This window comes from Marmota flaviventris, chromosome 18 (assembly GCF_047511675.1).
Source record: "Marmota flaviventris isolate mMarFla1 chromosome 18, mMarFla1.hap1, whole genome shotgun sequence".
NCBI classification, from domain to species: Eukaryota; Metazoa; Chordata; class Mammalia; order Rodentia; family Sciuridae; genus Marmota; species Marmota flaviventris.
The window spans coordinates 6,132,362-6,147,174 of record NC_092515.1 but is presented as its reverse complement, the minus strand read 5'-3'; the positions used below and the strand labels follow the sequence as shown (position 1 = coordinate 6,147,174).

The window sequence follows — 14,813 nt, the reverse complement described above, 5'->3', positions numbered from 1 at the left end:
ATAGGCCCCTTCCCTTTGAACTGCAGGGCTAGTAGCTCTTGTCCAGGCAAACTGGGGAAGCAACTGAGCAGGGAGGGGGCTGAATCACATGACTTTTTCTGAAAATACTTTAATTCAAGCTGCTAAGGTGGTTGGTGTGCTGGACAGATGGGAGCTGATGGGTTGCACCATGGGTGGGTTCTCCTTTTCCCTCTCTGCACGGGGGATAGCTGGCTTCCTCCTGGACATCTCCCGGCCTCTCGTGGACCACATCCACGTGTGTCTCATGGACCACGTGCTGCTCGCGAGGCTCCTGCTGGTCCACGCGCTGAGGCTGCAGCTGCTGCGGCTGCGGCTGCTGCTCCTGCTGGTCCACGTGGTGCTCGTGGTCCACGTGGTCCTCGTCCACGTGGTGCTCGTGGTCCTCGTGGTCCACGTGCCCTTCGTGGTCCACGTGCCCCTCCACGTGCCCCTCGTGGACCCTTACTACATGCATCTCCACACGCCCTTCTTTGCCCTTATCCACACTCCCAGGCCATTCCCGGGTGTTGATTTTTATGGCGACCCGCAGAGCCGACTTGACAGCCGTCTCCACCCAGCCATGTGGGTGGGCAGTGTGCTCCCCGGCGAAGTAGATGCGGCCGTAGGGGACCACCCAGTCGAAGTCCTGCCCATCGTCCTGGTCAGTTTGCCAGAGAAACGGCGGCTGCACCACGAAGCCACCCTGACTATGTGGGTCATCCTCCCAGCGCTTAACGACACCGCTGCCGTCCCAGAGCCGGTACACAAGCGGCCCGTGCAGCCTCGCCAAATCGTTGAGTGCCAAGCGCATCGCATCATTCGGGCTAAGGCCAGAGAACACAGCCGCGGAGTCTGCCCACGTGTAGGAGGCCAGCAGCAGCGTGCCCTCATCTGGTGCCGGGTAGAATATCTGACGCGATGGGCGATCGGTGTTCGAATGGCCGCCTTCAATACGCTCGTCATGCCAGAAGGCCCGACGGAAGTTTAGGAACACTTTGGTGGCGGGCACATAGTGTAGTTGGCGCAGCGCCTCCTGTCGCTTGTGCGACAGCGGCGGTGAGAAGGTGATACGCTGCAGCGCGGGCCCGCTTGCGGTCAGTAGCACTACATCTGCCGTCAGTGCCTTCGGATTCCGCGACGTGTGCGAGGTCGCAATGTGCACGCGCACTTCTTGCATGCCCTGAGTTATCGCTATGACCGGAGCGTTCAGCAGCACTGGCCCCGACAGCGAGCTCAATAGCGCACGCGGCAGCAGGTCCCAGCCGCCCACGATGCGGCTGTACCTGTGGTCAGGCATAAGCGTGAGTGGATATTTACAGCGGGATTCCTCAGCGCAGGCCCCTGCGCGTTACTTGCTCCTATTGGCACCCCCGTCATCCCCCTCATCCTCCCCACCCCTCTCTGGACCTCAAGGGCAGGAGGCCTGCAGAGTAAAGGATATATGACCCGAAACCACACCTCTTCTCTGGGTTACACCCTTCTGCAGGAACCTTTCTTACCAGGTCCTCTGGAGGACCTCTGTTGCCCAGGTAAGCGGGACCAGACCAGAGGGACTGGCCTCTCCAATCCTTTAGCCCATTCCTTCACCCCTGCAGACCGCGCCCTTCACACCAGCTCCACCAACCCACCCATCCCACGCTCACCGGAGCCGGTCGCTTAGACAGCTGTGCGCCCGCAAGGCCTCAGTGAAGCTGAGGTGGAAAAATCCGTCCTTGGACATCACGTCTCCCAGAAGCTGCACGGCGGACTGGCTCAGGTTGCTTTCCCAAAGGAGGTATTCCTGCGGGGCCAATGAAGGCCCAAATCAGGGCCCAGGTAGGCTGCACTTGCCAGCGGTCAGCTCTGTCCCTGCTTCCCTGAGAACCTCTCCCTAGCTGGGTCTCCTGTTTCTATGCCCTGGACCTTAAAGATTTGGTCCCCTCTTGTAATGGATGAGGGAAAAAGAGGTTCAAAAAACGGGTGTGTCCAGCCCCAGGGGAAGGGAGCAGTCACACTGGAGCCTCAGATTCCTTACTTCTTTGGGAAAGCCCCGTGGACACCCTCTTTGCCTTCATTTCTGACAGCAAAATCGAAGCCACCACTCACCAGAAGCGTGAGCCTGTCAAATCTCTTCATTGCCTTTCTGCAGCCCAGCACCATGACTTCTTTGAGGGCCTGTCCGGGAATAAGCAGATGGTGCCAGCAGAAAGGGCTGGGTTCCCCTGGTTCTGCCCAAGGCCAGACATCCACCACTCCTTCAAGCCCCCAGGCCTCCACCATCAGCATTGCCCTCCACTGCAACTCAGTTGTCACCATGGGGAGGAGTACTCTGAAGTGTTCATTCCCCTCACCCCTCATTTGTTCAGTCCAGCCTAGGATTGTGTCTGTGCCAGTTGTGCTGTGTCCTTCTGGATACTTGCTGGCATGGACAGAAGATGAGTCCCCTCTGCCGTCAGCATCAACAAGACATGATGGCTAAGAAGGTGTAATTCCCCAGCCTTTCTCTTGACCACTACCCTCTGGCCTCCTCTTAGCCCGGTGTTCCAGGTTCCCACCAGCTCCTTGGTCAACCTTTCTCAAGGCAGCCCTGGTTCTACAGAACAACGGCCAGTGCCTTGGCTGCCCTTAGTGCTCTCCTACCTTCGTCGCTGCACTGTGGCTTCCTGCCTCATCTATTCCTGACACAGTGATCACCCTTTTCAGTCTTTCAGTTTCCTACCAGAAGCCTTGCCGCTCAGGTCAGATTTCAGCCTTCTCATTTGTCCACCTGCTTTTCACTCCCGACCAGGAACTCCCCACAGAAGGATGTGCCCCTTCACTCTCCACTCGCTCACTCAGCTAGCATTTCCCTAGGCTCCCTGTACTATCAGTGTCAGGTCACAGAGCTGACCAGGACTTGGTGCTCACCCTTGTCCATGGGAGAAATGGACAAGTAAGGGGCTCCTGGAGTTGGTTGTGGCCAGTCCACCCTAAGGGCATCTGGAAGGCCTCCTGAAGGGGAGCTGGCTCTCAAGGGATAGACAGGAGTTCCTTGGTGGGGAAGGAAAGCAGAGCAAGCAGGAGGTGTGGTGGGGGTGCAGGTATGGGATGACAGATGAGCATAGAAGACTTCGAAGAGCAAAGAGCAGGTGCATCTGGACCACTAGGAGGACTTTGGGGGTAACATAAATTTCTTAGAAAAGAAAAGCAGCAGAGGCTGGAGAGCTGGGGGAAGTAAGGCCATTCAGAGCTGACACCTGAGTCTAAGGACTGTGACTTTGTCCTGGAAGGTGTGAGGAGTCAAAGAGGGCTGTGAGCAGGGTTAGCTCTGAGTGGGAAGACTCTTCTGGTGCAGGAGGCTGGGCAGCCATGGAAGAGACTGGGGTGAGGGTTCAAGGAGAGGATGGGTGTGGGCTTGGGCTTGGGCTTGGGCTGGACACAGAGGTGGGAACATGCAGTGTGGGTAGGAAAGAAGGGAGTGTGGATGATGATGACACCTGTGGGTCTGTCCCATGACTTGGGGCTGGTGGAATCATTGTAAGAAGGAACCTGGGAGTACGAATGGGTTTAGGGAAAGATACTAAGCTCAATACAGCTGAGGGGTGGCCAGGGGACATGGCACAGGTCTGGGTTGCAGGGAATAGATTTAGGAAACATCACCTGGGTGATCAGTTTTAGTCAAAGGTATAGAAAGGTGAGGTGGTCCAGTTCAGAGTGCAGTGGGAAGGGAAAGCTTGTGGCAGGGGAGCTAAAGGCAAGAGCCAGAGGCAGGAGATGATTAGGGACCACTGGGAAGGTGGGGCACAGAAGGTCAGGGTGGAGGAGGACATGGGGCCACCTACTTTGTGGAGAGCCATTTGGTAGATTTCTTCAGGTGAATGACCCTTCTCCTTGGGGCGCAGGTTGTAACCCAGCTTCTCGGGCATCTTCTCTACCACGTAGTTCCGCAGCTTCATGTCATTCACTTCTGTCCATGTGTTCTCATCATATTGGGTAAATTTTGTCAGATTGAGGCCCAGGCTTTTGCAAAGCTCCTGAAGGATCCTGAGGGTGTGGGAGAGGTTGGGTGAGGGCCAGAGTTGGCAGTCCTAGTGGGGTTTGGAGGAGGGAAGTATGTATGGATGTGAGGCTGGGGTAGACTTGGGATCATCAGTGCTGGGGATGGGAATTAAATGTGGACAATGCTGAAGGCTGAGGGTGGAACGAGGATGAGGACTGGGTCAGGAGCAGGGATTGTTTTCACTGGGGATGAAGTTGGAGCTCAGATTTGATTTGAGAACAGGAACAGAGTTCAGGATGGATAGAGGTTAGGGATGGGGAAAGGGCCAGAGGCAGTGGCCACGCTTGTGCCTGGGGTCCTGAGGGTGTTGGGAGAGGGAGAACTGGGGAGGCTTGAAGGGGATGGGATGGTACTGGCTTGGGCTAGGGGCTCTGGCTGTATAAGATGACCTAAGTTCTGCAGCAGGTACCACAGCAGGACTGGTGCCAGGGAACCATGAAGTTAGGAGAAAGATCAAGTTGCAGATTAGATTTAGATCCAATTTGTGTGGGACATCTAGGTTTGAGGGTGAGACACTGGAGTGCTGTGCTCATTGCTAGAGCACTTGCCTAGCATGCATGAGGCTCTGGGTTCCATGAAAACAAATGAAGACACTGGAGCCTAGAACTGGGATAAAATTGGGGTTCTGGTTGTGTCTGGGTACAGAGGTGGGGCTGGGGGCAGCCAGATCAGGCCTCACCTGTGGGAGTTGGGCATGCGCATAGCTCCCAGCTCCCCAATCCAGCCTGTCTTCCGGTCCCGGAAGGTAAGGATGCGGCCCCCAATTCTATTATCTGCCTCCAGGATGGTGACCTGAGAGATGAGGGGAAAGTGGGGACCTTCAGTTCCTTCTACTGAGCTTCCCACCTCTGCCAGACCCTCCCTTCCTCCATCCTACAGTGGTGTGATCTAGATCAGAAGATTGCTTTCTTCCTCCTTCCTCTCCCCCTCTTCTTTCCCCACCCCCCAGTACAGGGTACTGAACCCAGAAGTGCTCTACTACTGAGCTACATCCCCAGCCCTTTCTATTTTGAGACAAGGTTCTCGGACTTGCAATCCTCCTGGTTGAAAGATTCCTTTCTTTATGGGTGATGAGAGGAGCTGGGAAGAACAGAAAATGGGCATTTCCAGCAGGAAGGCCACTGGCTGGATTGCAGAGGGACTTCCCAGCTTAGGAAAGGAATAGGGTGATTTCCCATATGCATAGAAGTCCCTGGGCTGGCCCATTCTCATTCTTGGATTTCAATAGGGAACACTGTGGTTAGACCTCAGGTGTCACTTCCACTTGGAGTTTCTACCTCTATCAAACACAAATCCCCATCCTGGCTCCCACCTGATATTTAGAGTGATTTAGAGCTGGGTGCAGTGGTACACACCTATAATCCCAGTGACTCAGGAGGCTGAGGCAGGAAGATTGCAAGTTTGAGGCCAGCCTCAGCAATTTAGCAAGGCCCTAAGAAACTTAGCAAGACCCTATCTCAAAATAAAAGATAAGTAGCTGGGAGTGGTGGCACTCTTTGGTTTGGGAGGCTGAGGCAAGAGGATCACAAGTTCAAAGCCAGGCTCAGCAATTTAGTGAGGCCCTAAGCAACTCAGTGAGACTCTATCTCTAAATAAAATATTAAAAAGGGCTGGGGATGTGGCTTAGTGGTTAAGTGCCTCTGGGTTCAATCCCTAGTACCAAAAAACAAAAAAACCAACAACCAAAAGAATGATTTAAGCAAGGTACAGTGGCTCATGCATGTAATCCCACTGGCTCGGGAGGCTGAGATAGAATTGCAAGTTCAAAGCCAGCCTCTGCAATGGGAGGCACTAAGCAACTCAGTGAGACTCTGTCTCTAAAAAATATACAAAAAAGGGCTGGGAATGTGGCTTAGTGGTTGGGTACCCCTGAGTTCAGTCTGGCAGCCTCCCTGGACTGGAAAGTACCAGTACGAAAAAAAAAGAAGAAAAAGAAAAAAAAAAAAAAAAAGACTGAGGAGTGGGACTGGGCACGTCAAAGATCTCTCAGGGCAAACATGTTAGAGCGGGGGTTTCAGGAGAAAGGATAGGTCTCTTTCTACCCCCACCACTCTGCCTACACAGGTAGGATATGGTGTCCTCCACCCAGGACTCCCAGGGAGACTGTAAAAAGCACTTCTCACCTTGTGTCCAGCATTGCTGAGCACCTTGGCAGCCACCAGCCCAGCCACGCCAGCACCAACTACAATCACTTTCTGGGGCTTCAAGGTCCGATTGAGGCCCAAGGTCACCACCTTGAGCAGCTGCTCGTAGTCAGGATCATGCATGCATTTCTCAAAGGGGTCCTGGCTAAAGGCCACCTTCCAGTCCAGGGAGGCTGCCAGACTGAGGAGGATTGGCACAAGGGTGAGGAGGCGCAGGGCTGAGAACAGGAGGAAAGGGTCAGTGCACATATGGGGGCAGGATTCTGCCCCGCTTGTCCCATGGCCCCTCCCCTGCTTACTTACCCAACTGGGCCATGACTCTCAGGTGGGAGATGCTGTCTGGGGTGGAGGAAAAGCAGGGGCCACTGTGACCAGCGCCTGTGTTCTCCCAAGCCTGACTGTCTCCCTGTGGAGTGCCTGGCTAAGCCCTTGCCCTGCAGCCGTCTTTCTCTCTGGGCTTGTGTGTCCCCTGACTTGGCCCTCCTTCTCCTGCCTGCCTGCCTCTGCTCTTATCTCCCGGTTTCTGCCCCTCTTTCCCAGGTGTTTCTTCTCTCTGCCCTCCTTCTGTCTTCTCATCTGACAGTCTCTTGTTTCTCTTTGTCCTCCCCTCTCTCCCTCTCAGTCCAGGTCTCTGCAGGCTCCTCTCTCCATACCCTGACACCAGCCTCTGTAGCTCTACCTTCAGTTCTCTGAGGACTAGCTGGCTCTGCTGCCCCTCTCTCTTCTTAAACTAGCTGGCCCCACCCTCCCTTTCTTTGTGAAGTCGGGCTGGGGAAATGAAACTGCTTGTTTGGAATCTCAGATGTCAGAGGCTAACAGAGGCTGCAGGGGCAGCCAAGGGGGAAAGGGGTTGGAAGGAAGTAACTCACTCTATTTTCTGATAAATTGGTATTCAGGTAACCATGCTGAGGGTGGGGACTGCCCCCTGAGCCTGCCCCATCCTGGTTACCAGGTCCCTGTTTCTACTTTTCCTGTGCTCTCTGCTCCTGGACTCTTGGGGCAGGGGGACCAAGGGTTTCTTGTCTTGGGGCTTCATGTGCCTGGGCCAGACCTCCTTTCTCCTGAGTCCTTCCCTCTGTTAGCTATGGCTGTGCCTGCAGGGCCCCTGCTGGCTCCATTTCCCTTCCCATATACCATTCAAGCCTTAATTTCCCCTCTATGGAATGAGGACAGCAATGTTCTCTCAGGCAGCAGTGCAGTGGGCAGGCTGTGGGCTCTAGGTCAGCCTGCCTTGGTCCTGGATCCAGTGCTTGCCACCCTTTGAGCAGGGTCTTGCCCTCTTTTTTTTTTTTAAACTATTTTTTTTTAATATTTATTTTTTAGTTTTTCGGCGGACACAACATCTTTGTTTTGTATGTGGTGCTGAGGATCGAACCCGGGCTGCACGCATGCCAGGCGAGCGCGCTACTGCTTGAGCCACATCCCCAGCCCAGGGTCTTGCCCTCTCTATGGTCCCTATGTGCTGCTGTCAAGTGGGGGCTGTTACAGTGTAATGGGATGGGGTGCATCCTGGTAAGATCCTATAGACAGCATCTTGATTAGACTAGAACCTGCCCCTCTGGTCAGCTACTGTGGCAGCAGGGACATTGGGGCTTCCTAAGTGGCCACCTAGCAGGTGAATGCTTGACCCTCCTTTCCATTCCTGCCTTGAGAATTACCATGTACTCCGTGCAGGCCACAGTGTGGGGTGGCACCTTGAAGAAATGGCTTCCAGGAGCCTCTACCTTTGTTCTTTGCCACAAGGTCTTCATGTCAGGCAGCAGTGAGACCAGGTGACTTGGAGTCATCTCTGAGCCTCTCTCTTTTTTTCTTTTTTTGGTACCGGGGATTGAACTCAGGGGTACTCGACCACTGAGTCACATCCCCAGCCCTATTTTGTATTTTATTTAGAGACAGGGTCTCACTGACTTGCTTGGCCCCTCATTTTTTTTTGCTGAGGCTGGCTTTGAATTCCCAATCCTCTTGCCTCAGCCTCCTGAGCTGTTGGGATTACAGGTGTGTGCAACCGAGCCTGGTTTATCTCTTGAGTCTCTACACTTAAGTCCCTAAACCAATGGTGAAGAAGCAATCAGGGATTAGAGAGAGGGAGGAGTGGCTGAGGAGAAAAGTCAGAGGCAGCTGGTTCTCTAGCTAGGGTGGGGGGCATTACCAAGAAAGAGTAGGCTGGGAAATTCTGCAGTAAATCAAAGGAGGATGTGGTTTGGTGCAGAAGACTGGGTACACAGGAGGACTGGGTGCATAGGAGTGAGTCAGAGAAATTGATGAAGGGGTTGGGGAGGAGTGACCAAGGGGCAAAATCGGTGAGCTGGACAGATCCTGAATGCTGACAGAAAAAGCTCAAGTCAGGGGCCAGGGTTGTGGCTCACTGGTAGAGTGCTTGCCTAGCCTGTGTGAGGCACTGGGTTTGATCTCTGGCACCATATAAAAATAAATAAAATAAAGGTATTGTGTCCATCTACAACTAAGAAAATATTAAAAAAAAAAAAAAAAAAGAAAGAAAAAAAAGCTCAAGTCAGCATGAACAGCAACAAGAGACTAAGGGACCTGTCCCACTGCAGTCTCCACTTGGGTTACCCTATGCTCAGGACTTTACATGCACTGTGATCCTTACAAGGCCTGCATTTGACAGATGAGGAAATTGAGGCTCAAACACGGCAAGGAGGACCACAAGGCTCAAAGGGGAAAGACTTGCCCAAGGTTCAACAGTGGGAGCAGTTGCACTGGGGATTCCTCAATCCTTGCTAGCCTGGCTCCTGACCTGAAGACCCTGGGCCTCCATATCCTCATCACATCCTACACCAGTTAAAGGAACTAGGAACCACCATGAAAGGGTGGAGGTGACAGAGCCAAGGGTTACTAACACACATCAGGGCAGGTGTTTGGGTCCCCAGGGTGGGTGAGTGAACCCCCCTTGTCCTTCTGGCAATGGGCTACTCTGTTCATTGCTCCCCCTTACCTGGCAGAATCTAGGGAGCAGGAGGGGGGCATAAATGGAGAGTAGGGTCCTACCGCATAAAGCATTGTAAATCCTGAGCTACTGATAGCAGCTACTGTTCAGTAGTATTTAACTGTAGGCTAAATACATTTTACAGTGAAGAAAACTGAGGCCCAGCTAAGTCACTAGCTAGAGTGATGAGCCTGCATTTGATGTGTGTGCAGCCTGGCTGCAGGCTTGTGTTCTCAACTGCTTCTGCTATAACAAGCTCAGATTATTTTTTTTGTTTTGTTTTGTTTTTTGGTTCTGGGGATTGAACCCAGGGGCACTTTAACACCTAGCCACATCCACAGCACTTTTTATTTTTTGTATCTTTTTTTCCCCTAGCCTCATTGGTACTGACAATTGAATCCAGGGGCACTCTACCACTGAACTATATTCTCCTGTCCTATTTATTTATTTATTTATTTAATTTATTTTGAGACAAGGCCTCGCTAAGTTGCTGAGGCTGGTCTCAAACTTGCAATCCACCTGCCTCAGCCTCCAAAGCTGCTGGGATTACAGGCATATGCCACCACACCTGGCTCAGATTTATGCGTCAGGGTAGGGTCTCTTTAGTTTGGCACTATTGACATTAGGCCAGATAATCTTGGGTGGAGCTGCTTTGTGCACTGCAGGATGCTGATTGGTTCCTCTACCCACTAGATGCTATAGCACCCTATCCTCCACTAAAGTGCAACAACCAAAAATGTCTCTGGACACCACCAAGTGTTCCCAAGGGAAATGGGTAAAGTGAGGGTGGGATCAGGGAGGTATGGGCCACAAAGAAGAGTAGCAGAGGTTAGGCTTGGTGTCCTAGGTGTGGGCAGGAGACAGGACAGGATGCCCAGACAGATGGCCAAGGTCAGACAACAGGGTGAGAGGTGGGGTGGTACTGAGAGAGGGCCACACTAATTATCTGTTTGCTTCCTTAGTTTTGGGAAATCCTGGAATTTAAGATGGAATTTCAAGAAAACAACTTTAATCCTTCTAGGTAGAAACGGTCTTTAGGGGGAAAAAGCGTATCAGGTGGTTTAGGTTTACTTCCAGAATCATAATGATAGTTCTAATGGGATTTAGGTCATATCCACAGCAGCCAAAGACCTGGCCCTGGCCCCACTGGAGGTCTCTGTGGCCCAACAGGACAGGAAATGCTGATAGTGACCATGCAGACATCCCAGGGACTGGGCTACTGCCTGACATTTTGTAAGCTTTTCTCTGAGTCTATCTGAAGACCCTGAGTGGTCAACATTCAAATTTTCCCCAAGCCAGGCAAGGTGGCCCATGCTTGTAATCCCAGCTACTCAGGAGGATAAGGCATGAGGATCCAAGTTTGGGGGCAGCCTAGGTAGCTTAGTGAGGTTGTGTCTCAAAAACAAACCAACAAACAAAGGGATGGGTGTAGCTCAGAGAGCTTGTTTAGCATGCATGAAATCCTGGATTCCTTTCCAGCATTGAAAAAGCAACAAAGCACTCCAAAGTCACAGAGGAACAGGGATTACCCAGGGAAAAGTCATGGGTCCAAGCCCTGGATGCAGGGGGCACAGGGAGCAAAGGACAAACTTACCAAAGGCCCCTGATATTTTGCCTGACCCTCAGAAAGGGGTTCTCTTCCCACAGAGCCCTCCTCCCCAGTTTCCAGAACACCCCTGGACCCCAGATGCAGGGGGACGGGGCACTCACTGCATGGCCGGCTGTGAGGGGCTTTCTCAGTGCCCATGGCCTTTCTGGTTAGCCTGGGACAGAAGTCATCATCAGACATATGCAGAACTGGAACGAATGGCAGTGGCTTTGTCGTGCTGCCCTTGTTGGGTCAGAGATGCCAGGTCCTGGTGTGGGTTAGAGTAGTTGGGAGGCTGTGGAGGGCAGACTTTCCTTTCCTAAAAGTGTGTTATCATGGAAACTTTTCAACATATATAAAAACAGACACTAGGATGATGAAGCCAAGTGCTTCTACCATCTCATAGCCCTGGTTTCTAATTACATTTTATTCCTTCCCAAACTGGATTATTTTGAAGCAAATCCCAAATGTTGTTTTATAAATAAACACTTCAGGATATTTGTCTAAAACAGGGAAAGGCAAACTTTTCCAGTAAATATTTTAGGTTTTACAGGCCACATTTTTTTTTTTACTTTTATTTATTTATTCGAATTCACATGTCTCTGTTTCAATGTACCCATATTCAAACCAATATATAAGTGAGGGTGTGGCTATGTTCCAATAAAGCTTTATTCACAGTAACAGGGCCATAGTTTTCCATTCTCTCATCTAAAAGATAGGAAATTACTTGAGATTGAATCCAAGGGCACTTAACCACTGAACCACATCCCAGCCCTTTAAAAATATTTTATTTAGATCCAGGGTCTCACTGAGTTGCTTAGGGCCTCACTAATTTGCCGAGGATGCCTTTGAACTAGCAATCCTCCTGCCTCAGCTTCCCGAGCCATGGGAATTTCAGGTGTGCACAACCCAACAAGAACTTACTTTTTTTTAAAACTATAATTACCACTATCACATTTTAAAATGGCAATAATTCTTTAGTATCACTAAACCAATATTCATATTTTCCCAATTGTCTCACAATTTTTGTTTGAATCAAGATTAAATTGGAGTTCACAAGTACATTTGAGTGATGAGTGTCTGTCACTTTTGGTTTTGTGGATTTGGGTTTTTTTTTTTTAGAACCAGGGATTGTGATGGGGTCCTTGGGGACCAGGTGAAGTGCTAGCAAGGCTGTGCAGGTCTGGTTCCTACCACAGAAAAACCTTTTGGTATTCATGGAGGTTGAGGCAGATGGTGTCTTGAGGTGAAATGGAATTAGGGGTACCCAGATAAGTCACTGAAGAGACCAGGTGTGTAGTGCTGTGGGACAAGTCTGGGGAAGCTGGAGTTATTTTGGCCTATGGGGAGTAGGGGGGTTTGCGGGGGCGGCTGGTATCCCAGCAGACCTGGCTCCCAGGGTGAGGGATTTCACTCTTGGAGAAATTGCATAGAGAGCCACTGCCCCTGAGGTTATGAGGGCAGACTTAATTTTTTAAAAATTTTTTGGGTACTAGGGTTTGAACCAACAATCTACATCTCCAGCCACCCCCACCCCCACCTCTTTCTTAAATTGGAGACAGGGTCTTACTAAGTTGATGAACTTGCTGGCTTTGAACTTGCAATCCTTTTGCCTCAGCTTCCCAAACTGCTGGACTTTTTTTTTGGTACCTGGGATTGAACCCCGGGGCACTTAACCACTAAGATACATCCCAGTCCTTTTTTATATTTAGAGGCAGGGTCTTGCTGAGTTGCTTAGGGCCTCCCTAACTTGCTGGGGCTGGGTTTGAACTCAAAATTCTCCTGCCTCAGCCTCATGAGCTGCTGGATTTATAGGCAGCATGCACTACCATGACTGGCAAGGGCAGATTTTTTTTTTTTTTTTAAGTTGGACACAATATCTTTATTCATTTATTTCTATGTGTTGCTGAGGATCGAACCTAGGGCCTCGCATGTGCTGGGCGAGCACTCTACTGCTGAGCCACAACCCCAGCCCCAGATTTTTTTTTTTTTTTAAAGCTCTTAATTTTTGGGTTCCCTAAAATTTAGAAGCAGTGGCACGCTGGAGCTAGCTCCATCAGATTCACAAGAGCTGATTTAAATTTTCAGGGTGTTGTTTTGTAAGTAACTCAGTCTTAAAAAGATACCTACAATTTAATAAATATTATTATTATTATTATTTGCAGTACCTAGGGATTAAACCCAGGGGCAGTCTACCACTGAGCTCCATTCCAGGAAACCCAACTTCCTCCAGAGTTGCTGGGATTACAGGCATGCACCACCTCTTCATATTTGAGTATGTTTTACCCTATTACACATGCTCATGAAGTGAATGTATTTTCTGAATTGGTGTGTGTCCGCTCTCAAATCTGTGTTCACCAACCTCACGTGGACAGCTAGAAGTCAGCTGTGGTGTGAGGAAACACACCATGCAAACTGGCTTCTACTGCCTTTAGGCTTCCCCACTCCCAAGACTTACTGTTAAGACACTATCAGCTTGCCACTGCCAGGGAACCATCTATTCCCAACCTTCCACAGGGGTCCAAGGCTACTCTTCTTCTGGAAACTTATACCCGTTTTAGAAATCTGACCTTTCCCATGCAAGCTGAGCCTGATGGTTTAAGGACGTCATCTAGGGGAAGGGTCTGGGCTGTAAGGTGAGGGTCATCCCTAAACAGGGTAAAGGAATGCAGGGAGAGCTTTTGAGAGTCACCTTTAAAAGCCTTGGATTCCAAATCTAGTCACCACCTGTTTGTTGTCTTCATAATAGTTAATGAAGAGGAACTTAAGAGGAGGGGCCAAATGCTGGACTGGCAAGGAAGCACATCTGCCTGTTTTCTTCCTGAAAAGGGACAAACTGCAGTTATAATGAAGCCATCATGCTAAGGGAGGCCCCAGTAGAGTGCTAATCCTGTTTGTTCTTGGGGACCCTCCATGACTCCCCCAGGCCTGCTGGGGCCATTTCCCTATGGATCCAGAGAACTATGCACAGTGATCCATATTTATCTTGCTTGTGTTCTTCAAAGTGGGGTGCCCAAGGTCCTCCAGGGTGTGAGAAGAAAATATTAGAACTCCAATTTGTTTTTTATTTTTTAAATACAAGAAAGCTGAGAGTATAGCTCCATGAGGCAAAAAATCCCTCCTGCCTGCACCCCCACCTGCACACACACAAAAACCCAACTATAAAAGTAATTAAGCCTTACCCTTGTTTAATATGCAAGGAAATAAGAATGTTATATATATTTTTTGTACTGGGGGTTAAACCCAGTGGCCCTTTACTACTTCACTCAGCCTTAGCAAAAATTCATTTTGAGATAGGGTCTCCTCAGTTGCTTAGCGTCTTTCTAAACTTCTGAGGCTGGCCATGAGCTTGTGATTCTCCTGCCTCAGCCTCCAGAGTTGCTGGGATTACAGGTGTGTGTTACTGGCCTGGCAGTGATAGGGATATTAAACACACACACATGAAACGTTTGCTCAAAATAGTTTTTTCTCTTCACATCTGAATGGCTCTTGCCAGTGATGGGCAGAGAAACACTGCTCCATTTTCTAACTACATTGCTAGATCAGAACTGGTGTAAAGCGCATGCTCCAAAAATGGATAATGAAGGAATAAACACAGTGAAACAAGCAGTTTTTTTTTCTTTTGTTTTCTAGGGGAAATTGAGGCCTTCCTTTGGGCAAAGGGATCAGACAGGCAAGAAGGTCCACAGCAGAAAAAGGACAGTTAGCTGGCAGAGCTTTTAGGGAAAAGCCACTAGGGCACTCAGGGCTCCTCTCCTCTAGTTCATTCTGCTTCCTCTCCTATGGCTTCTGCTGGAACTAAACTCTTGGTATTTAATTTTTTTTTTAAGTTGTTGATGGACTTCATTTATTTATTTATATGCAGTGCTGAGAATTGAACCCAGTGCCTCACTTATGTGAGGCAAGCACTCTACCACTGAGCCACAACTCCACCCCTAAACTCTTGTTCTTTAGTGGAAGATAGTCCAAGGAAATAATCACTCATGACCTCAACTTTGGAAAACTTCTGGAAACTGGGCCATAAATCTCCAAAATATGTGGCCCAGCTTAGTGTTGAACAGACTAAGGAAAGCCAAAGGGCCAGATTCTCCATTCCCCAGAAGAATGAGACTCAAG

General features: G+C 50.2%; 1 protein-coding gene across 2 annotated transcripts; it reads right to left on the bottom strand.

The window, feature by feature from the left end:
- Nucleotides 1–93: 93 nt before the first annotated feature.
- Il4i1 (interleukin 4 induced 1) lies at nt 94–13,518 on the bottom strand. Of its 2 annotated transcripts, none has more exons than XM_027920532.2 (7): nt 13,390–13,518; nt 6,142–6,380; nt 4,698–4,810; nt 3,801–4,002; nt 2,086–2,154; nt 1,644–1,780; nt 94–1,283 (listed from the first exon to the last, which is right to left on the bottom strand). In XM_027920532.2, the coding sequence occupies exons 2-7, from the start codon at nt 6,283–6,285 to the stop codon at nt 110–112; spliced, it is 1,839 nt and encodes a 612-aa protein (XP_027776333.2). In that variant the 5' UTR covers nt 6,286–6,380; nt 13,390–13,518; the 3' UTR covers nt 94–109. The 2 variants fall into 2 exon arrangements, with proteins under 2 accessions (XP_027776333.2, XP_027776331.2); XM_027920530.3 differs by lacking the exon at nt 13,390–13,518 and adding an exon at nt 6,466–7,425.
- Nucleotides 13,519–14,813: the final 1,295 nt, after the last annotated feature.

Coding starts and splice junctions, on each gene's coding strand:
- Il4i1 (XM_027920530.3), bottom strand. Junction 4,003..4,697: donor CGCATGCCCAACTCCCACAG/GTGAGGCCTGAT, acceptor CCACACCCTCAG/GATCCTTCAGGAGCTTTGCA. Junction 1,284..1,643: donor TGTCTAAGCGACCGGCTCCG/GTGAGCGTGGGA, acceptor GCCTGACCACAG/GTACAGCCGCATCGTGGGCG.